The sequence below is a fragment of the Eleutherodactylus coqui genome, chromosome 1 (assembly GCF_035609145.1).
Source record: "Eleutherodactylus coqui strain aEleCoq1 chromosome 1, aEleCoq1.hap1, whole genome shotgun sequence".
NCBI lineage: Eukaryota > Metazoa > Chordata > Amphibia > Anura > Eleutherodactylidae > Eleutherodactylus > Eleutherodactylus coqui.
The window spans coordinates 392,497,635-392,520,590 of NC_089837.1; the positions used below are offsets into that span (position 1 = coordinate 392,497,635).

Sequence of the window (22,956 nt, forward strand, 5' to 3'; positions counted from 1 at the left end):
ACCCCTAAAGAATCCCTCGCAGTGACCATGGTGTCAACACTGTGGAAAATGTGTACGTCCAGCAGGAGATTATATTAAGAAGTTACAATACTTTTGCCTTTTTTGGTAAAGTAGTTTTTTAGAAAAAAATTAGAAGACCTTAGAACTTGAATGCACCTTGTATGCTACGTGGGAACTCCTTAAAGGGGTTGTCCCGAGGCAGCAAGTGGGTCTATACACTTCTGCATGGCCATATTAATGCACTTTGTAATGTACATTGTGCATTAATTATGAGCCATACAGAAGTTATAAAAAGTTTTATACTTACCTGCTCCGTTGCTGGCGTCCTCGTCTCCATGGTGCCGACTAATTTTCGCCCTCCGATGGCCAAATTAGCCGCGCTTGCGCAGTCCGGGTCTTCTCCTCTTCTCTATGGGGCTCCGTGTAGCTCCGTGTAGCTCCGCCCCATCACGTGCCGATTCCAGCCAATCAGGAGGCTGGAATCGGCAATGGACCGCACAGAAGCCCTGCGGTCCATGAAGACAGAGGATCCCGGCGGCCATCTTCAGCAGGTGAGTATGAAGACGCCGGACCGCCGGGATTCAGGTAAGCGCTGTGCGGGTGGTTTTTTTAACCCCTGCATCGGGGTTGTCTCGCGCCGAACGGGGGGGGGGGTTTAAAAAAAAAAAAAACCCGTTTCGGCGCGGGACATCTCCTTTAATGCAACCCTCCAGGGTTTGAGAAACAAATATGGCTGAATTGTTTGACTATCTGATGCACACTATGTATAGCATGCATCTTTAGACACTATGCTGATCAGACTTGTGCATACTAATAATGCATACTAATGCTCAGTGTGCAGAAGACAGTCAGAGAAGCTGGTGTGGCCATCTTTGTTTCTTTAAAGGCGTTGCACCAAAATATAAACTTATCCCCTATCCACGGGATAGAAGATAACTTAATAATTGGTGGTGATCCAACTGCTAAGAACGATGGGCTCTCAACAGTCCCCGCATGAATGAAGCTGCCACAACTCCATTCATTTCAATGATAGTACTGGAGATTGTAATCTTTAATTTCCGGCGCAGTGATTGAAGTGAATGGAGTTGCAGCAAACATGTGCAACCACCACTTTATTCATATGGGTACCTTTGGGTGCCCCGTTCTCGGTATTGGTGGGGGGCCCAGACATTAGACACCGATCATAAAGTTATCCCTTATCCTGTGGATACGTTTAGGTTTTTGTACAACCCCTATAATCGTTGTTAATAAAGCAAGTAATATCCAACCAAAAATTGAAAACCTTCCTGGAGACTGAATTCGTAACCCAACTCCTTTCTTAAAAGGGTCACTAGCATATGCCATTATTCCTTTTTTAAAGTGGTCACCAGCATATGCCATTATATTATGATTGATGGGAGTCCGACCTATGTCAGAGGTACTACAGCACAGCTCCACCCAAGTGGAAGGAGCAATGGCAGTTTCACGCACAGCTGGGTGATTGAGGGTGCAGGAAATACAGTGAAGGAACTGTAGTTCTGAATCAACCAAGCAGCCCCTTCTTTGTCAGGATCATACGGGTCCCAGAAGTTGGACCCCACTGATCATGAAGTGATAGCATATGCTAGCAATATGCCATCACTTTATGGGATGAGATACCACTTTAATGGTCTAGTTTACATCTGTTAGATCGGTTTCAAATAAGTATTTTTACAAATAGAGCAGAACTGCAGCAGGTGTAGTAATTGGGCAGCCCGTTCTACTGCTATAACATTCCACTTCAACATCCTTCTCATGATAGCCCAAACAAATTTCTGCATAGTCAATTATCAGTGGTACCATATGGACTCTACGCAAATCACTAAATAAAGTCTATTTGTCTGTTTCAAGCACTTGAATTACAGGAGTGATGTTCCATTTCTTTCTTCTTTGGATGGCTGCCTTGGTCACCCCCTTTGGAACAAGCTGCACACCCACGCACAGAATAATTAGCTAAGCACTGCCTAACCTCCTATTTAGATTGTGTTCTGTAAGTACTGACTTACTGCACAGACCTTTAGTATGTAAACCCCGCTCCTCCATGTATGATTCAATTAACAAATGTATTGCTAATGAAGAAATGTGCAAAACAATGAGGGTATCAGCATTTAATATCTGCATTTATTCTCTTTATCTTAAAGGAAGAGCAACAGCACCATTCATGAATAATTATAAAAAATCTGGCAGTAAATGTGTACAGTGGCAGAATTCTCTTAAAATTATCTTTAAGATGTTTTTTTTGTAATCAACAGAGACATTTATGCAGAGAAGAAGAAGCCCCTTGTAAACACCAATGACCAGGGAACTTCTAATATTAAGTTACTGTATAACTAGGGAAGGGTCTTCTCATATAACACAGCCCTAGTAAATGATAATATAACATCCATAAACCTCATGATTATATATCATGGCATCACCAGCAATCATTTATAAACATATTATGTACAAAAGTTTATACAAATACTCATGTCACATGTGCTATATAATCAGTACAAGTCCTCCGTATTTCATGGACATAGCGGTAACTTGTTGAGAGTGGCTCAGTGCGTAAAAGACAGTTGCAGATGAGAAAAACGGATAAACATCTCAGAGGAGGAGATTTGTGCGGAATATGTGTGTCTGAGATGTTTATGTGTTTCACCATCTTTAGGAAAATATTACAGCAAGCTGTATGCCCCTTGTGTGAGTGCATAGGAGTTGACTCTTTGTAGCTTCTCTCCCGTTATAAGTAAAGACACACACAAAACACTCATATAATATATATTATATATACAATTATATTCTGTATCGTAGACTTTGCAATATATAAAACACTCCTTACAAATTGTTATCCTATGGTCTATTACCTATTCTATACATTTATTTCTTAGAGCATATACAGGGACACCTGGCATTAGATGGGCAAACTAATTCATTGCCCAGGGCGTCCAGTGGGTCACCAGTTGATGCAATTAGATTCCCATTTCTTAAATTCACTGAATGCTATGGGTGCACTGGACTAACATTTGAGGCATGGTCAGTTATCAAGAAAAGCTGGGAAACGAATGAAACAGCTTGGTCTGGAGCTCCTGGAGACACACTTAACAGCAACACTGCTAACAAATGAAGGGGAAATTTATTAAGACCACCATTTTAATCGCAGGTCTTAATAGGATTTTCCCCAGCACACAAAGCGCCTAGTATATGAAGAGGTGCCTCTTCATATATGAGATGCTTCTTGGCACCTCCATGCACCTACAGTAAAATGTAAGTCAGATCGACATGGCGTTCTTATAATTTATGCCTGTTCCTCATATAAATTATACATAAATGGGCCAGTCCATGTTGGCTACGCCCCCTGACAAGCCTGACACACTTTTTTTCCACAAAAGTAGCCGTGGCAGCACAATAACCCAAAAAGCCACAATTTCTTGAACAAATTCCAACTTGTGCAAAAAATGTGTGACTTCTTTATATCCGAAACTGGTATAAAAGTTTTTTACAAATGTCCCCCAATATGTTTATTTTTCACTGTTTCACTTTTTTAAATTTCCCTTATTTCTTTCTCACTTGTCTGACCCATTTACTAATATATCTATAAATGTATACTACTTCTCTGCCTATCTGTTTATTTGTCAGATAGCTACATCAGAGTAAATTATTTTTAAGGCCCACCTACTACCTATACAGAAAAAGTGCATGTCCACTTTTAATTGCACTGTAAACGTTGCTTTTGTCATTGCACATTTGTGAATAAAGTCATAAGAAATAGACGCTAGTCAAAAGGGATTGGCTCCATAGTCAACCCAAAACGGAGTTGACTTATGCTGGATCTTGAGACCTATCATTGTATCAGTTAGATCAAAGTTCAAACTCACTGTATCCTCCTCTGGTACTTTAGTAGGTCAGTCTTTCCTGGTCTATTCTACTTCATTGTACGTTGGACCTTCTAAATTTATGCTGACTCTGTCTGATACAGATCCATTTGGTTTACTTGGTCTAATCTTCATAGTGTAGGGGCCCCACCATGATGTCTCCATAGAGCCCTATGATGCTTAAACCCAGCCCGGTAGACAAGACACAAAGTACAGTTTATCACAATATGTATTTGAACATAAACTACACACATAAACGCCGAGACACTGAGATAATTCATGCATTCCATTTACACAAAATTTTACAGGAATTTAAAAACCCTTTATATATATATATAGTGAGCATTTTCATCTGATATTTTATATACATAGACAAAAACCTGGCAGCAAACAGCTTCTTTGCTGTAGAAGATGATGGCTTCTCCGATGCCCACCTAGATCTAAGATGTCTGAGTGGGAGCAGTATTCCTCTTTTCCGTTTGTGTTAAATCTTTCTGCCAGGTCTCTCCCTCTTCACAGAGCTTTCTTCTCCAGTCCATTAGCTCTTGCAACGCAGCACTCTCGTTTTCTGACATTCTTAGCTGATGAATAACCTGGAAATGAAAAGAATCAAATCACAATCTAGAATTAAACACTCTATTTTTTAGTTTTTAAGTACGTAGTAAATAGATCTTCATACTTTAGATGGTCACAATAAACATAAAAAGTTGGCCATTATCTAACAAACACTTCGATATCAGATCTGGCTTTGGCAGAATTTGACTCGGATATAAATCCAATACCTATAAAGTTGTCTTCTCTGAATTTCACTTATTTATATTGTTGTAAATGGAATAAAGTGGTGCACAAATGACTTGCCTGATCCATAATGTGTTTGAAGCAGGAAGATAAACTTCTAATCAAGTAAATAGGTGTTTTGGTCAGAACTAGAGATGAGCGAACGCGTTCGTCCGAGCTTGCTATTCGTGCGAATATTAGGGTGTTCGGGATGTTCGTTATTCGTAACGAACACCATGCGGTGTTCTGGTAAATTAAACTTTCTTCCCTGAGACGTTAGCGCTTTTTTTTGGCCAATATAAAGACAGGGAAGGCATTACAACTTCCCCCTGCAACGTTTAAGCCCTATACCACCCCCCTGCTGTGAGTGGCTGGGGAGATAAGGTGTCACCCGAGTATTGAAATCTGCCCCTCCCGCTGCTCGCTATGGATGCATTCTATATGCGCTCAATGGGGCCAGCGGCAGCAGCGCTGACCCCATTGAGAACATATAGAAGACAAATCCTTCTTCTCTGGCACAGCTGTAACAGCTGTAGCAGAGAAGAACGATGTTTGCCCATTGAATTCAATGGAACCGGCAATACAGCCGACTCCACTGAATGCAATGGGCTGCCGGCGATCGCAGGATGAATGGTCGGAAAGGGGTTAAATATATAACCCCTTTCCTGCAATTCATCCAGAAATGTGTTACACTAAAAATATATACCGGCGTATAAGGCGACGGGGCGTATAAGACGACCCCCCAACTGTCACCTTATACGCCGGTAATACAATGGAGCAAAGAATAAAAAGCATTACTTACGTTTTTAGATGATCTGCGGCGCTCCTGCAGGCTGTCACTCCCTCCTGGTCCACGGCAGACAAGCTTTCTCCACGAAAGACTTTAAATCCCTGCCTCCAGAAGCACATGTGCCTTCAGCCAATCACAGCCAATGACAATGATGTCATTGAATGGCTGTGATTGGCTGTGTTTCTGGAGGCGGGGATTTCAAGGCTTGAAATCCCCGCCTCCAGAAACACAGCCAATCACAGCCATTCAATGACATCATTGTCATTGGCTGTGATTGGCTGAAGGCACATGTGCTTCTGGAGGCAGGGATTTAAAGTCTTTCGTGGAGAAAGCTTGTCTGCCGTGGACCAGGAGGGAGTGACAGCCTGCAGGAGCGCCGCAGATCATCTAAAAACGTAAGTAATGCTTTTTATTCTTTGCTCCACTGTATTACCGGCGTATAAGGTGACAGTTGGGGGGTCGTCTTATACGCCCCGTCGCCTTATACGCCGGTATATATTTTTAGTGTAACACATTTCTGGATGAATTGCAGGAAAGGGGTTATATATTTAACCCCTTTCCGACCATTCATCCTGCGATCGCCGGCAGCCCATTGCATTCAGTGGAGTCGGCTGTATTGCCGGTTCCATTGAATTCAATGGGCAAACATCGTTCTTCTCTGCTACAGCTGTTACAGCTGTGCCAGAGGAGGACGATCTTTATGCTGACAGTGGGGGGGGGGGGGGCACTCTTGCCGCTATTGTGGCTTAATAGTGGGACCTGTGAACTTGAGATGCAGCCCACCATGTAGCCCCTCGCCTGCCCTATCCGTCACTGTGTCATTCCCATCACTTTCCTGAATTGCCCAGATTTTCACACATGAAAACCTTAGCGAGCATCGGCGAAATACAAAAATGTTCCGGTCGCCCATTGACTTCAATGGGGTTCGTTGTTCGAAACGAACCCTCGAGCATCACGGGAAGTTCGTTACGAATAACGAACACCCGAACATTTTGGTGTTCGCTCATCTCTAGTCAGAACTGATTTTGGAATGATTATTACGCCAGTTGTTCTACAGTATATTGGTATGATTGGTCAAATTAGCAGGGCCGGTATGGACAACTGGTGATATTTTATTTTAAGATGGTTTTCATTAAAAATAACACTCATTCATAATATAAATATGATAATTGCTGGATCAATCAAGATTAACATTTTCATATATATATATATATATATATATATTTTTTTTTTTTATTATTATTATTTATTTATTTATTTTTAAATCTGGTAAGAATGCATGTTACGGTATACTGTGAATCTAGTGTATTTTTAATTGCCAGCTGGGTAGATAATAGGCTTTTTTTCTATGCAAAAATGGAAGCATTGTATAATCACAAGGAGATTTCCCAACATGCTGGAAAATCCATAAATAATAGATTTGGCCTTTGAAAATATTACAATAAAGCAATACCACAAAACATACTGTACCCATAGGGCCTCAAACCCTCCAGTGTTTGAAAAAGACCTAGTTCCAATTAATCCAAATTAATTGGAGGAAGAGCCCCACAAGGTCTTATGTGTACATTTTATGCAATACTGCATTATTGTTCTTTTGCTAATAAATGCTTATGTCATTGCCTGGAGTACAGAGGGAAACACCATGGCTCCAATTAGTTTAATACACTTATTAATTACATTACATTGTACTTCTGCCAATAGAAAAAAAATATGTATACATAAGACACTTTGTATAGCCTTCAAAATACACTACCGTTGCTTTTATATGGTTAACATTTGTGTGAACTGGAAAGGACCTTTTCTGGGATTGTCTGAGTAGAAGCTGTGGACTGGACATACTCCATATGGGTGATATAACATTATATATCAAATATGTATAACCACTTCATCTTCATCTTACATTTGTATATTCCCACTGATGATGAAGAAAAAGTGGACTAATATCACAGGTTCAACAAAAGATATGATAATACATATGACCAATTTTATGTAGGTTTTTTTTTTTGTTCTTTTTTTTTCAATATTTCAAGTATTGTATAGGTAGGGGGTTTAAAGCACTTTTCAAAACTTTATTCTGTAAAAACACTTAGATGCCACAGACAGCAATGTCAGCAGGATCTGCAGGATTAAACTGCATAGAGGAGTGAGTAGATGAGCAGTGAACATCTTGGAACTCCCTTTGTGGGGGAAAAAGGCACTCCCCCATATGTGACAATCAGAGAGCAAATGTCCTCTCTGATTGATAAGAGTGGCCGATAACATGAACAAAAGTCCATATTATCTGTCTCCTGGAGCAGGGGGACAAATAGGAGAATGACATGATTCTCTGGTGCCTGCTAGTTCCCCTAGCCTCATTCCCTCTGCTTTCACACAGACTGGCATGACAGCTGTAAGTTCAGTATTCCTGATTCCACTTAATATGTCTGTAGCTACGGGTCTATTATATAGCAAAAAAGTAGCAGCATCAACAGTGTTTTACAAAAATAAAAAAACTTTACTGCTCCATGATATACAGGATAAAACAGGCAACGTTTCAATCGCAAGGTCTTTTTCTGGCTTTTTCAGGCTGGTACTACAATCTGGGGCACTCCTGGCACGTGTGGACATACTCTTAAAGTGTAACTCAGTTATAACATGTTTGGCGCTGGTACCTGAAGTTTAAATGTGCCTGAGATGCAGCATAGCCAGCCCTATAGTCTAGATTATTATATGATGCTGGAAGGCTCTCCGGTAAAGCTCTTGTAGTTTCTGGGTGGCACATTTAAAGTTTGTGAGTGCAAAACAAGTTATGACTACACTCTGCTTCCAATATTCAGTTACACACATGCACACTCACTAGACAAATACACATGTTAATTCAGATCAGAGACAGACTCCTAAAATTAATTCCAATAGACCTCAAACCCTGAAATTAATTCAGACCCTAGACTTAGAAGTACTGTCATTCACTCTGCTGTGTGATAGACAAGGAGGCTTACATAGCCTCATGGGACAGTAATGGAGTTAAACCAAGACAATATGGTGCTTGCGCTTCCCCGTGGATGTTGCGGTATCAGAGGCCAGGTGTGGGTGCCAGAAGTGACAGTTATCTAACAGCATATGGTTGCTGGCTCCAGAAAGGAAGTTGAAAACCTAAAGAAATCTCCTACCCTGGGCTGCCCCTCTGCATATTGAATGCCCTGTACACTGAACCTCCAGTGCCTTGTGGCAAATATGGCTCCACCTAGGAACATGAAGGGCATCCAAGGAGATGAACTGTAATAATCCTACTGAGCTAACCAACAACGTCAAAATATTTCCTACAGGAGTTAGACCAAAATCCCTGATAATACTATACAGATATACCAGAAAACATCAAGCTCCAAGCTATATATGCATATACTCTGTTCAATGTCGTTGTAGCCAACTGAATTGGCAAATAAAAGCATCAAATTGGAGACAGATAAGCTCCGAACTGCAGAAGACAGAAACGTGGCCGTGAACACACTTCTTTTGGTATGCTGGTTTCATATTAAACTCTTTAGAGTGTCTGCTTCATTGATTTAACAATCATATTTTTATATGAAGTCTAGTTAAATTTTAGCACTTAACAGTTTATGAATTTTCTTCAGCTAAGGACCATTAATATAGAAATCTGACAAAACATGTTCTGCTAAATTATAGAAACATCATTGTGACTGAAATATCAAAGGGAACAATCCTGAGCACTGAAAAGTGCAATGAGTACAATACAAGTACAGCAAGAGGCCGCATGCATACTAGTAAAACATCATATAATATCATTAGTGAAAAACTGGAGAACTCAAGCAAGAACAGAAGTTTTTGTTTTTTCCCCCTTGCTCTGGATTAAACAAGCCATATGTTGGTAATCATACCAAGGTCCTATAATTAGTACCGAATCTGTTACATTAATTAAGCAGGTTTAAAATAAACATCAAAAAACGAGTCTATGGAGAGTTATTGGAAGCAGTAAAGAAGGTTCCTGAAGATACATGGTTGTATTCCAGATTGTCATCAGGGTAGTAAATATAATGAATGTTTTATCAAGAATTATGGCAAAAAGATAGAGTGTGGACATTTTATTTATTTTCTGAAGCTGTGCCTTGTATGCCTTTTCATGAATGCAAAATGAATATTAATGCTGTGAATACTGTATTACATTCCCTCAATTCCATCTGCTAATTTGTGGTGTGGATTTGCTTGAAAACATCATTAAAACCATCTTTATCAACTTGCTGTAATATTTAATCTCTGACAGTACCCAATACATTACGATGACCATGATATGATATGCACATACTGTAAACTAATCCTATAAATCGTCTTTCAACAGAGCAGCAACCCAAAATGCTTACAGACACTGTACTATGCATACAAAATGAAAGGTTATAGTTCCATCCAGTGTTCCATATGGATGCTGTTTTTGGTGATTCAGACCAATCCTCATGACAGAAATCCGTAACATAGACAAAAGGCCTGTTACGTGTGCCGCTGGGATCTGTAGTTCTATGCTGGTCAGTCTCTCTCTGGGGTTTCAAGGTGAGCAATCATGAATCCTTGTCTGTTGAAGGTTGCTGTGTGATCTGTGTCTTGCTTGTTCATGTCCGTTTGTTCGTTTATTTTCTGTCAGTTTTGTGTCAGCTTTCTGTGTGATCTGTGATCTGTGTCCTGTCCTGTTCTGTTCTGTTGCAGCTTGCTGTGTGAACTGTGTCTGGTGCTGCTGGACTCCTGGTTAGTGTAGGGACTAGCGGTAAAGCCAGGAGCCGTGAAGTGGCCCGCTAGCTTTTATCTTTTGTACAAAATGTCAACTAATACCTGGTATTTATTTTCAGCTTATCATCTGTCACTAGTGGTTGCATTTTGTATGCTGTGTATTCTGGCTCTGTGTGTCCTGTTGTTCAGTCCCTGTCATGTGGCATTTGAATGCGTCCTGTTCTGGTGCGTGGGTCCTAGGATCAGCTAGGGCCGAGATCCGAAGACCGCTGGGCTGGCCTTATTAGGGCAATGTCCCCGCTTAGGTAGGGCCATGCCACCCTCCCGTGTAGAACAGGGTCAGTTGCCTGAAAGCCGTGTGAATACCGTGTGCAACCTGTGCGCGTACCCAGTCCTCCTTTGGTCGCGATCATGTGGGCCCTGTGCTTAGTTTGCCCACATGATCGTAACAAGGCCCTTTGACATGCAACGATTATCGCTCAAAATTCGTCCAATTGGCTGAAAATAAGGGATAATCGTTACATGTAAACACAAGCATTGTGCACTTTTCGTTTGAATGAAGAATTTTAGCCTGCATAAAATCCATTGTTCAGTCGCTGAAAGACGGAGCAAATTCGTCCCACTTGAATGAATTTCACTCATCTTTCAAAAGACTGCACGATAAAAGCTGATTAGCATGAGACGAATGTTGGGCAAACAATGCCCGACACTCATTCCTGCACATACTCGCTCTTGTGCACCTGCATGGAAGCTAGTATCGCTGACTCACAGCGGGGAAGACTAGAGGAGATTTCTCTTCTCACTCTTCCCCGCCCCTCTTCATTTACTTAACATGGTGGCCGTTCCATACTGAACAGCTGCTATTTACACTTAATGGTCATCTTTCAGCTCATCGTCCATCGTCCATGCTGCATAAACGATGGGCGATGAGCTGAACAATGATCATTCAGTGTAAATAGCAGCTGTTCATTATTGAACAGCCGCTATGTTAAGTCAATAGAGAGGGGTGGGGTGGAGTGAGGAGTGAAATCCCCTGCAGTCTCCCCGCTACCCTGCTGGCTGCTCTGTGAGTGAGCCAGCGATACTAGCTCCTATGCAATAGCACGGAAGCGAGTGTATTTGGAGACGAGTGTCAAGCATTGTTGGCCTAACATTCGTCCAGTCTAAATGGGCCTTAACAGTGTATTGATTGTGATTGCTTTGCATACATAACGAGTACACTGTGTACTCTATCTGGAGGAATACAATGGATTCTGCTGGCAGATGTTTGCTCAGCTGAGTGTGTGTGTTCAACACACGCCCAGCTGAGCAAACAACTTGTGGAGGAAAATGAAGATGATTAAAGGTCCTTTTACATGCAAATGAAAATGATTAAAGCCATTAACACTTTATGCAAATACATCACTAAATCTTTCAATCTTTCAGCCATTTGAAAGATTATCTTGGCATGTAAAAGGATCCTTACGTGTGGTTTGAAAACACCCTAACGTGGACTGGCCTGACTAAACCCCTTCTACGTGGGACAACTGTGGCACTTCAGTGTTTGAGATCCATCCCAGTGATGATTGATCCTGTGCGGGCTAGAGATTGTTCCAGCCAACACGCCTCCATTCATAGCAAACAAGCCGTTATTCATAGATGAATGTCGGCCTGTTTACATGGAATGATGCAGCAGCAAATAAACAATGATTTTTAGGTCTGTGTGAAAGACCTGATCTGCGATTTATTCTGATTGTTTTTTCACTGCATGTGTCCACTCTGTAAAATTATCATGCACATCGCTTGATCTAAGAAATGATTTGCATAATGATCATGCCATGTAAAAGGGGCTTAAATCACCAGTACAAATCTCTTTATATGCCCTGGTTTGTTACAATCTTCTCGTGTAGGTATCATGTTTTAGTCTGGAGTCCAGGCTGTTTAGCTCACAGAGCACTGTGTAGATTGGACACTACTGCATCCATCTTTTAGCTGACCAGAACTCGCTACTTTACAGGTTTTTAGAATGTTTCTATCTCTTAACAACAAACAGATGTCTTGAAGATAAAGAGTTGAAATCTAACACATATCGCAATTTTTAATTGCATAATGATTAAGTATTATTTACATCAAACTAGAAAGCCTCATTCAATACAAAATGTGCAGTGAACCACCAAAAATTATCACATACTACTTTTATAGCCTAATGTGAACTAGACTATTAAACAAAATATATTTCTATCCCCAGATATTCTAGAACTAATGCTAGAATAGCGCCACCTGCTGTTTATATTCTGTGGTAATCTCAGGAAATGTTTTAGGATGGTCACACATGCTCAGTGTTCCTTTCCTCTCTGTTCCACCAAGCGTGTAGAGGGAGCCCTGGTTGCTGAGCCAGATGCTTCTGTAGCTCAAGTGTCTTGTCTGTCAGAAGAGATTTTGAGTAATAGCACTTGCAGTATTACCATCTCCTCTTCATCTCTGACAAGCAGAGAAGAATGCAGCTTCAGAAGCAGCCACTAACCACACCAGCAATCCCTTCTGCATACTCAGTGGAGCAGAGAGAGAAGAAAAATTGAGCATGTGTGACCAACCCAGAACATTTACTGAAGTGGATGTAGAATAGAAACAGCAGGTGGCGCTATTCTAACATTAGTCCTGTAATATCTAGGAATATAATTTGTTAATTAAAACTGTAAATGCAAAAAATGTTTATAACTATGGGATGAATTTAACTACACACAATATTTTTGTGGGACAACACCTTTAAAAAACACATTGTTGATGGGTTGTTGTTGTTTAATGAATGTCACATGACTATTCAAAAAACAATAGAATATCATAGATCTACTGACTATGAATCTGTCATACCATACCTGGCTGCTGGAATGTTCCTTGTTTCTTGGTATGGAACAGTTTGCTGCATTACTTCGATATTTGCAATTCATGTCTTCGCCAGATAGACCTAGAGTACAAAAAAGTAAATTATATATCCAAAATTTTACATAAGATATTAAACCACCAAACTAACTAAATAAAAGAGATATATTGGGTAGGTTGCAAAATGACAGCTTTTTAAATGCATGAACAAAAAGCGACCCTCCAGAAGACTGTAACAAACACACGTTAGTCTATAAGTTAGTCGACCAGTGATTCAGCCTGCTATATTCTCCAATACATAGTAAATGGGACTCAGTTGTAAAACATATTAAAAAGATGCCATAAACTCATATAAGCTATGCTTTAGAAGTGACTGCTGTTAGTGGGATAATTGTTTACAACCAGCTTACCAAAACTTAGGAATCTACTATAAAGGTACTCATTAGAGATGAGCGAGCACCAAAATGCTCGGGTGCTCGTTATTCGAGTCGAGCTTTTCGTAATATTCGAGAGCTCTATTCGAGTAACGAACCCCATTGAAGTCAATGGGAGACCTGAGCATTTTTGCAATGGACTCGCCGGGTGCTGAGCTTTTTTTTAATTTTTTATTCTCTCTCTCTCTCCCTCTCCCAGCCACATACTGCTGTGGACGTGCGCACGGTGGCACGTCACAGCAGGAAGTGGTAATACGGGGAGGGGTCAAAATGGGGAGGGGTCGAACGCTTCATAGTACTCGCTCGAGTAACGAGCACCATCGAGTATGCTAATACTCGAACGAGCATCAAGCTCGGAAGAGCATCTTCGCTCATCTCTAGTACTCCTGATGATAATGATTTATCCGTTCAGTCGTTGACGACTTTCGTTTACTTTGTGGATCAGCATACGCCATGCTTTTCTGTCTTTGATTTTCTTTCAGATTTTCCAAAGTCATGTTCATGTCAAGGTACTCATAGATCAGCTTATATGGGCTTGTCATATAATAACAAACTGTGAGGACCAGGATTAGTGTTGCTTGTCATGATTGGTCAGATAACAAAGTCAAATCAGGTCATCACAAACCAATTGTTAGCAAAAATAATTTTACAAATAAAATGAGGTAGAGGTAGGTAGGGTTCTGTGTGTGTTCTCAATTAATGTGACTCAGTGTTTAGCACTGTTACCTTTCAGTGTTTGGGTCCAAGGCTCAAATCTCATCGAGCACAACATCTGCATGGACTTTGAAAAACTCCATCCAGCTGTTGCCCTTGGTCATCTCAGAACCTAGAACCCCAGCACTGCAAAGTAGCAGTGCTAACAACTGAGCACCACTCTTGTCTCTTCTCCTCTAGAGAAAGATAAGAACAAGTAAAACAAACACAAAGATAACATAAAAGCCCTATCCAGATTTTGGCCTTGGTCAGATTCGAACATAGAGCTCCAGCGCTGCAAGGCAGCAGCACTAAAAGCTGAACCACCTTGCTTGGTCTTCCTTTTCTAAAGGAGGAGAAGATGGAGAAATACAAAACGAGTATAGAAACTCCATGCAATGCTGTGCTTAGACAGATTTTACCCTAGGACCACATCACTGCAAAGTAGCAGTGCTAATGACTGAACCACCATGCTTGTTCTTCCTTCTTCTACGTTTTCCTCCTCCTCCTGCAGTTGAAAAGGAGAAGAAAGTGAAGACAAAGTAGTATACAATATATAAGAAGTAGGAGGAGGAGGAGAAGGGGAATAAGGAGATGAAGAAGAAGAAGAAAATATTCCTTTCCTCCTTTTCCTCCTCCTCCTCCAGAGAAGAAGAAGCAGAAGTATGAAGCAGGAAGAAGCTCGGTGGTTCAGTGGCTAGCACATTTGCCTTGTAGCACTGGGGTTTTAGGTTCATGGCTGATTATGAATAATATCTGCATGGAGTTTGTATGTCTTATTTGTGTTTATTATTCCTGTTCTTCTCCATCTTCCTTTCCTCCAGAGAAAAGAGAAGAAAGAAGAAGAGTGGTGGCTAGACTGATAGCACTGCTCCCTTGCAGTACTGGAGTTCTAGTTTCAAATATGTCCAAGGGCAGCATCTGTATGATGATTTTATGCTCTGTTTGCAACATAGTATTTGATGCTGAAAAAGACATATATTCATGTAGTTCAGGCTATTACATCCCCCTTCCCCAGTGTTGATGCAGAGGGAAAAAAAACTCCAATGAGGTAGAAGGCAATTTTCCTCACTTAGGGGGAAAAATTTCCTTCCCAACTCAAAGTCTGGCAATTGGAATAATCCTTGTGTTTATTCATCCTGTTCTTCTCCTCCAGTGAAACAGAAAGGACAGGTGTGGTGGCTCAGTTGTTAGCACTGCTGTCTTGCAGTGCTGTAATTTCAGGTTCAAATGTGACCAAGGCCAACATCTCGATGGGGTTTTTATGCTCTATTTGTGTTTATTCTTGTTGTTGTTCTCCTTCTCTGGAGCAGAACAGATAGGTGTGGTGGCTCAGTTGGTAGCACTGCTGCTTTGCCGTGCTGGAGTTCTAGAATCAAATTTGTCTAGGGCAACATCTGAATGAAGTTTTTCAAAGTCCATGCAGATGCTGTCCTTGATGAGATTTGAACTTAGGACCCCAGCACTGAAAGGCAACAGCGCTAATCACTGGGCCACATTCATTGAAAAGAAACCCCCACACAGCCCTACCTACTTTTCTTCTAGAGGGCAAGTTAGTGAACCCAATTGGCTTTAATAAAAGTTGCAATCAGGCCATTCTGATTCACAATTATTTTTTGAAAATTGAGTCGGGCACTTCTGGCCCGAATATTTCAATAATTGCTCAACACTAATCAGAACAGGAATGAATGATTATTTGCTGCTGAAGTATTTATTTCCCAGATTAATGAGTAGACTAAATACCACTGCAGAAAACACCAAGTACTAGGTATACAGCATATGAAGCTTCTGCAATTAACCTGACATCTGCTGTATATTTATGAGGGGGTGTATGAAGCAGGCTCAGATCAGCTCACTCGATATGCAGCGGATACTAGTAGTCCAATTGTTTACCCCCTTGCTACGGTTAAAAATGACTATGGCATCTAAGCAGTTTGACAGTCACCCCATCGGTCCCCCTGTCATGACATTGGGGAGTATCAATAGGTTGTCATGGCAGTTAAGGGCTTAATGTCTACCTCCTCGTCTGCCATTGTAGTACTGCAATAAGGCATCATTCACTGCTTTTAAAAATAATACCCACAAGGGTTGCAAAATACATCAAAAACTCCTCATTTTTTTCATGTTATGTTACTTAAATTGCAGGTTATGGACTTCCACTGTTTTGAAATTGCAGTAACTGACGCTCGACAATTCTTCTTAACAATTCTGTGTGGAAAGACATTTCTGACAGGCAGCCTGTTATCTTCCAAACAGCATTGGAACCTGCTTTTGTATATTTCGAAACAATATCTCGGATTGTTGAGCGATGTTCTATTCAATGTTCTGGAAATCACATATTGCGATTCTCCCTTTTTATGCAATTTTGGAACTTTACAAAACTGCTATTTTCTGTCACCCTGTCTCAGAAATTTTTTTTGTAATTTTGAAAATGTAGTAAACAACGAGAAAAGCAGTATCCATTTGGTATAGCGTTAATCTTACTTACTCGTGGAATAAAGTCAGAAAAGTCAGAAAAATAGAATAAGTTATGGCATTGAAGGGCATGGATGAAAAAACAAAAAGTCACCGGCATAACTGGTTGTTTCTGGAAGGGGTTAAACAAGTTTTTTTTTTTTATTTACTGACAGCAAAAACATTATGAAAATTGTGAGCAACTCAGAGACAAACTACATTAGAAAAATTCCTAGTGTTACATTATACTTTATTTAAGTTTTGTCAACATAGAACTTGAAAACTCCCTTTGGCGACAATATTTATGTCTATGATATTAGGGTGGCTTCACATGGACATAATTGAAAGTGCAAAATCTGCGCGCAGTATACAGTGAGGCTAATTTCACACTGGCGAGGATAATATCGGGCCGTGAATCATGACCTAATATCACCCTCGCCATCCATGGGAAATCCACGAGGATGCAAGGCATTTTCATGTGAAAACAGCCTCACATTACTTCGGAATGCAGGGAACCTCCATTGTTTTTAATGGTAGCATCGCGTTCACTTTGCACGGGGTGCGATGCTGCCTTTGGCCCCATTTAAAACAATGGACGGTGCGATGCGAGAGCATACACAAGATAGAACATGCCATGATTTGATTCCCACATTGCATTGCGGTGACATGTGGGAAACAAAATCGCTCATGTGTATGACCCTATGCAAAAGAATGGGATTCATTATTTTTGTGTGAGATCTCTGCATTTCGCAACTCAGAAATCTTGCGCAATTTTCTTGCCCGTGTGAAGCCAGCCTGAATAGAACCAATTGATTTCAATGGGTTTGTACACATTTCGGTATTTTGCACATGCATTTTTTTTTCATGCACGAAATATTTTCCTGACAAATGTTCCCATAGAAAACAAATTTTTGCACGCAATACCCAAGAAGATGTGTGAAACACTGCGTAATTACGCTGGAAAAAGAACATATTGGAATCTAATTAGCCATTTCAATCAGTACGATTGTTTGCCATGAGCAAATAAACATGCACTGCAGGCAAAAAAGTGCAGTAAAATACGCTGGTACACGTGCAAAAATGTCTCGTTCATAGCAAAAAATGTTGCGCTAAGGCACACACAATTGCACTTACGTCTGTGTGAAGGCAGCCTAAAAAGGATCAGTTCTCATAGAAATGTAATTAATTGCTCAGAACAATTATCAGACCTATAAATTATATGCTTTTAAAAAAATGAAAAGGATTGTCTCGTGAAGACAACCTCTGTTCAAGTACCCTATTAGGCTGGATTCACACGAACGTATATCGGCTCGGTTTTCACGTCGAGCCGATATACGTCGTCCTCATCTGCAGGTGGGGGATGGAAGAGCCAGGAGTAGGAACTGAGCTCCCGCTCCCTCTCGGCCTCCTCTCCGCCCCTTTGCACTATTTGCAATAGGAAGAGGCGGGATGGGGCGGGACTAATTCTCAGAACTTAGCCCCGCCCCATATTGCAGAGTGGCGGAGAGGGGGTGGAGAAGAGGCAGAGAGGGGGCGGGAGCTCAGTTCCTGCTCCTGGCTCTTACACCCACCCCCTGCAGATGAGGACGACGTATATCGGCTCGGCGTGAAAACCGAGCCGATATACGTTCGTGTGAATCCAGCCTTAGGGTGTATGAATGTCATACAGAGGGGGCCTAAGTAGGATCACCTTTATTAGCCAGAACGGAGAAGCCTCTCTGTAAGGGCTCAGTCACATGGGCGTTTTGACCCACACATTTTTGAACGCATAACTGATGCATTCAAAAATTTGCGTAACCTAAGCGGGCGTCATGGCAAAAAAAATGCTGCTAGCATTCATCCGTTGATTGGTCCCTGCGCATGAATTCATGAATGGGTGAGCGCTGCCTCTGATTAGCCGAGCGCAGGAACCAATCAGAGGCAGCTCTCAGCTGTCATTCAATAGCTGAGAGCTCCCTCTGATTGGTCACAGTGCCTGCTGAATACTACTCAGTGCAGTGCAGGGAGAAAAGTCGGCTGGACGCGGCTGAGCCCCGGCAGCGGCAGAGAGTGAGTATAGATTTTTTTTTTTACACATTTTTGCATTCATTTTCAGGGAAGGGCTTATATTTAAAGCCCTTCCCCGAAAATCACTGTAGCGTTTGCTGTCAGCCCATTGCTTTCAATGGAGCCGGCTGTATTGCCGGCCTTATTGAATTTAATAGGAGAACATCACGCCCCTCTGCCACAGCTGTGACAGCTGGGGCACAGCTGTCACAGCTGTGGCAGAGGAGAGCGATCTTCAGTATATGTTCTCAATGGGGTCGGCGCTGCTGCCGCCGGCCCAATTGAGCGCAAGGTGAAATCTCTGGATGCGAACACTAGTTTGCCGCAGTTACATGCGTTCTGCAAACCGCCGTCCTATAATTTTCGCCGCAGGCATTTTTTTGCATGTAAAATTCGCACATGTGACTGCTCACATTGGAAAGCATTGGTTCTATCTAGTGCAAATTTTTTGACGTGCGGAAAACGCCTGTTAAAAACGCCCGTGTGACTGAGCCCTTAAGAGGTGCTCCAGTCCTGCCAGACTTAAGTCATCTATGTATTACAGCTGATCACTATGATGGCTCTAAAAGGTAAAGGCTAGTCTCTGGTCATGCAAACCCTTTCATATCTACGACAGTAGTTTAACATTAATAAATGCCTTGTTGGGAATTCATTTATAAATTTATATGAATGCTTAGATGTTGAAAAAGTTAACTTGACCCAGTAAATACACAGTTGCAGCACCATTAACCATTAACATAAGAAATGCCATTAAAAGAGTGAAGCTACGTTTTTTTCAACGGTGCATTTAACGTGTTAAGTACCAAATTAACGATTGGTACATGTGTAGGCAATTGTCTCCACATATAGAGCACATTATGGTGTAATGGATTGTAATAAACTAAGTAATATGCCTATTGCAAATACGTGCTTTCTCTACTAAGACACGCTGCCTCTTTAAATGCTGACTAGTTAAACTACTTGCGCCCCCCTCCCACCGTGTTCCTGACAATTTACTCACGATGGTGCCTCCATCCAAGAATGCAACCAAGATACCATGATGATGACGTTAGCTCCTGGGAGGGAGAAACCCCTTTAAAGCCCTAACCAATCAGCTACAGATCCGTACTTCATGACGTATTACCCATGCCCACTGTCTATAAAACCCTATGTAGCTTGATTAGAATATAGAAGTTTCATTTTTGCTGAACAGTGTATCAGAGTGATTCTTCCCTTGCATGCACAGGCCTTTTTAATCAGGAAAGGGGCAGATATTCATTAGGTATATTAGTACCAATCTATAACAAAGGTTGTCTCAACATAATCCTGTCATGCCAACACACCCAGAAATGTTGTCTCTGCTGTACCTTTCGATTAAGTACAGTGTGGAAATTAAATTTCTAGGAGACTCTACAACACGTGGTTTAGCTCCCAACAATTAGACTGTTATGTAATGTTTGGGGTATGTTTATTGTGTATTGAGTGCGAACTTATTAGGCAGCTAGCTATGAAATTCATACTAGGAATAAAACATATTTCCCGGTAATTTTCTATAAACATCTTGTGTGCTGTAAATTGAAAGGTGATTTTGTTATTATAGTTTGATCAACCGGATGACCCTCCTGTTCCAAGAAACCTATTAGTTTCTATCATTGCTGGCTCTTCTTTCAATAGACTAACTGGTAATTAGAGATGAGCGAGCATACTCGTCCGAGCTTGATGCTCGTTCGAGTATTAGGGTGCTCGAGATGCTCGTTACTCGAGACGAGCACCACGCGGTACTCGTCTCGATTAAACGAGCACTGACCATTAAATTCAATGGAGCCGGCAATACAGCCGACTCTATTGAAAGCAATGGGCTGCCGGCGTACGCGGGATGAATTGTCGGGAAGAGCTTAAATATATAAGCCCTTCCCTGCAATTCATCTAGAAATGTGTAAAAATAAAAAATATATATATACTCACCTGGTCCCGGCAGAACGATGTTAGCCCATTGAATTCAATGGAGCCGGCAATACAGCCGACTCCATTGAAAGCAATGTGCTGCCGGCGATCGCGGGATGAATTGTCGGGAAGGGGTTAAATATGTAAGCCCTTCCCTGCAATTCATCCAGAAATGTGTAAAAATAAAAAAATATATATATACTTACCTGGTCCCGGCAGACGGAGTTCAGCGCGGCAGGCTGCAGTTCTTCTGAACTGCTCTAAACAGCTGTGAGTAGTATTCAGCAGCCGGGGATTTAAAATCCCCGCCTGCTGAATGAGATGCCTCTGATTGGTCACAGCCTGACCAATCAGAGGCATCCCTCACTCACACCCATTCATGAATTCATGAATGGGTGAGTGAGGGCTGCCTCTGATTGGCTATGGGGCAGCTCTCAGCTGTCCCTGCGCTGAGCCAATCAGAGGCAGCCCTCACTCACCCATTCATGAATTCATGAATGGGTGTGAGTGAGGGATGCCTCTGATTGGTCAGGCTGTGACCAATCAGAGGCATCTCATTCAGCAGGCGGGGATTTTAAATCCCCGGCTGCTGAATACTACTCACAGCTGTTTAGAGCAGTTCAGGAGAACTGCAGCCTGCCGCGCTGAACTCCGTCTGCCGGGACCAGGTAAGTATATATATTTTTTTTTATTTTTACACATTTCTGGATGAATTGCAGGGAAGGGCTTACATATTTAACTCACAGCTGTTCAGAGCAGTTCAGGAGAACTGCAGCCTGCCGCGCTGAACTCCGTCTGCAGGGACCAGGTAAGTATATATATATTTTTTATTTTTACACATTTCTGGATGAATTGTGGGGAAGGGCTTATATATTTAACCCCTTCCCCACAATTCATCCCGCGATCGCCGGCAGCCCATTGCTTTCAATGGAGTCGGCTGTATTGCCGGCTCCATTGAATTCAATGGGCTAACATCGTTCTGCCGGGACCAGGTAAGTATATATATATTTTTTATTTTTACACATTTCTGGATGAATTGTAGGGAAGGGCTTATATATTTAAGCGCTTCCCGACAATTCATCCCGCGTACGCCGGCAGCCCATTGCTTTCAATAGAGCCGGCTATATTGCCGGCTCCATTGAATTCAATGGGCTAACATCGTTCTTCTCTGCCACAGCTGTTACAGCTGTGGCAGAGGAGAACGATCTTTACGCTGACAGTGTGTGTGTGTGTGTGGGGGTCTCACTCTTGCCGCTATTGTGGCTTAATAGTGGGACCTGGGAACTTGAGATGCAGCCCAAAATGTAGCTCCTCGCCTGCCCTATTCGTTTCTGTGTCGTTTCCATCACTTTCTTGTGTTTTGCAGATTTTCACAAATGAAAACCTTAGCGAGCATCGGCGATATACAAAAATGCTCGAGTCACCCATTGACTTCAATGGGGTTAGTTACTCGAAACGAACTCTCGAGCATCACTGAAAGTTCGACTCGAGTAACGAGCACCCGAGCATTTTGGTGCTCGCTCATCTCTACTGGTAATCTATCACCTAGAAGTAGTTATCAGACTTGAATGAAAGTTGTGGCAAGGCTATGCACAGAATGGCCTGCAGGGGGCTGTAACCAGGCCTTCTGTGTACTGATTGTGTGCTAATCAACAGGGACAGCAATGTGGGTGTGCCTGGAGGATCTAAAATCTCCAGACACATTCAGTCCCAGGTGGCAAGCTGGGGCAAACCTGAAAGCCAGGGCAGTGCTGCTGCTCAGAGCCAGAGCAGGGCCTGACTCTGAGAGAGAGCTGGAGCTATTCCCTGAGAGGGCAGCTAAGAGGAAGCTGAACGCCTGATATCTGTGGGAGGCCAGGCCGTAGCACAGCCACCAGTCTTATTGGGAAAGAGAGCCCCTGACATGTAGTGTTGCTAGGCTCTGGTGTTAGTAGTGAGTGAGGAAACTACTGTTTAGTTAGTGCCTTGACGGGCAAGTGTTCGTTATGTTTAGAACACAAAGTTTATGTGCTGCTAGTGGCTGTTGTGTTTCCACTGGATTTCCGTGTTATTGCTGTATAGACATACAGATTTTTTGACACATAGTGTATTAAATAAGGCAATAGCAACACAGGGCAGAGCATGCAGACCAGTTCTTTAGTTTTAACCCCTTAGTGAGGAAGCCTGTTTGCGCCTTAGTGACGGAGCCAAATTTTGGAAATCTGACATGCGTCGTTCAACGTAGCATAACTCCGTAAAGGCTTTACATATCCAAGTGATTCTGACATTGTTTTTTCGCCACATGTTGTACTTCATTTTGGTTGTAAAAAGAGACCGATATAATTTGTGTATATTTATTAAAACTACCAATATTGGAAAAATTTTGAAAATATTGTCATTTTTTCACATTTTCAAC

The 22,956-nt window shown here is 41.8% G+C and overlaps 1 protein-coding gene across 1 annotated transcript in view; it reads right to left on the reverse strand.

Moving 5' to 3' along the window:
* Positions 1-2,130: 2,130 nt before the first annotated feature.
* MYO16 (myosin XVI) overlaps positions 2,131-22,956 on the reverse strand; it is a 339,522-nt gene continuing 318,696 nt past the window's right edge. Inside the window, exons 34-35 of the mRNA XM_066579909.1 lie at positions 13,008-13,096; positions 2,131-4,465 (exon numbers count right to left, since the gene is read on the reverse strand). Coding sequence (XP_066436006.1) covers positions 4,313-4,465; positions 13,008-13,096 — 242 coding nt within the window. The 3' untranslated portion in view covers positions 2,131-4,312. The remainder of the gene's footprint in view (positions 4,466-13,007; positions 13,097-22,956) is intronic.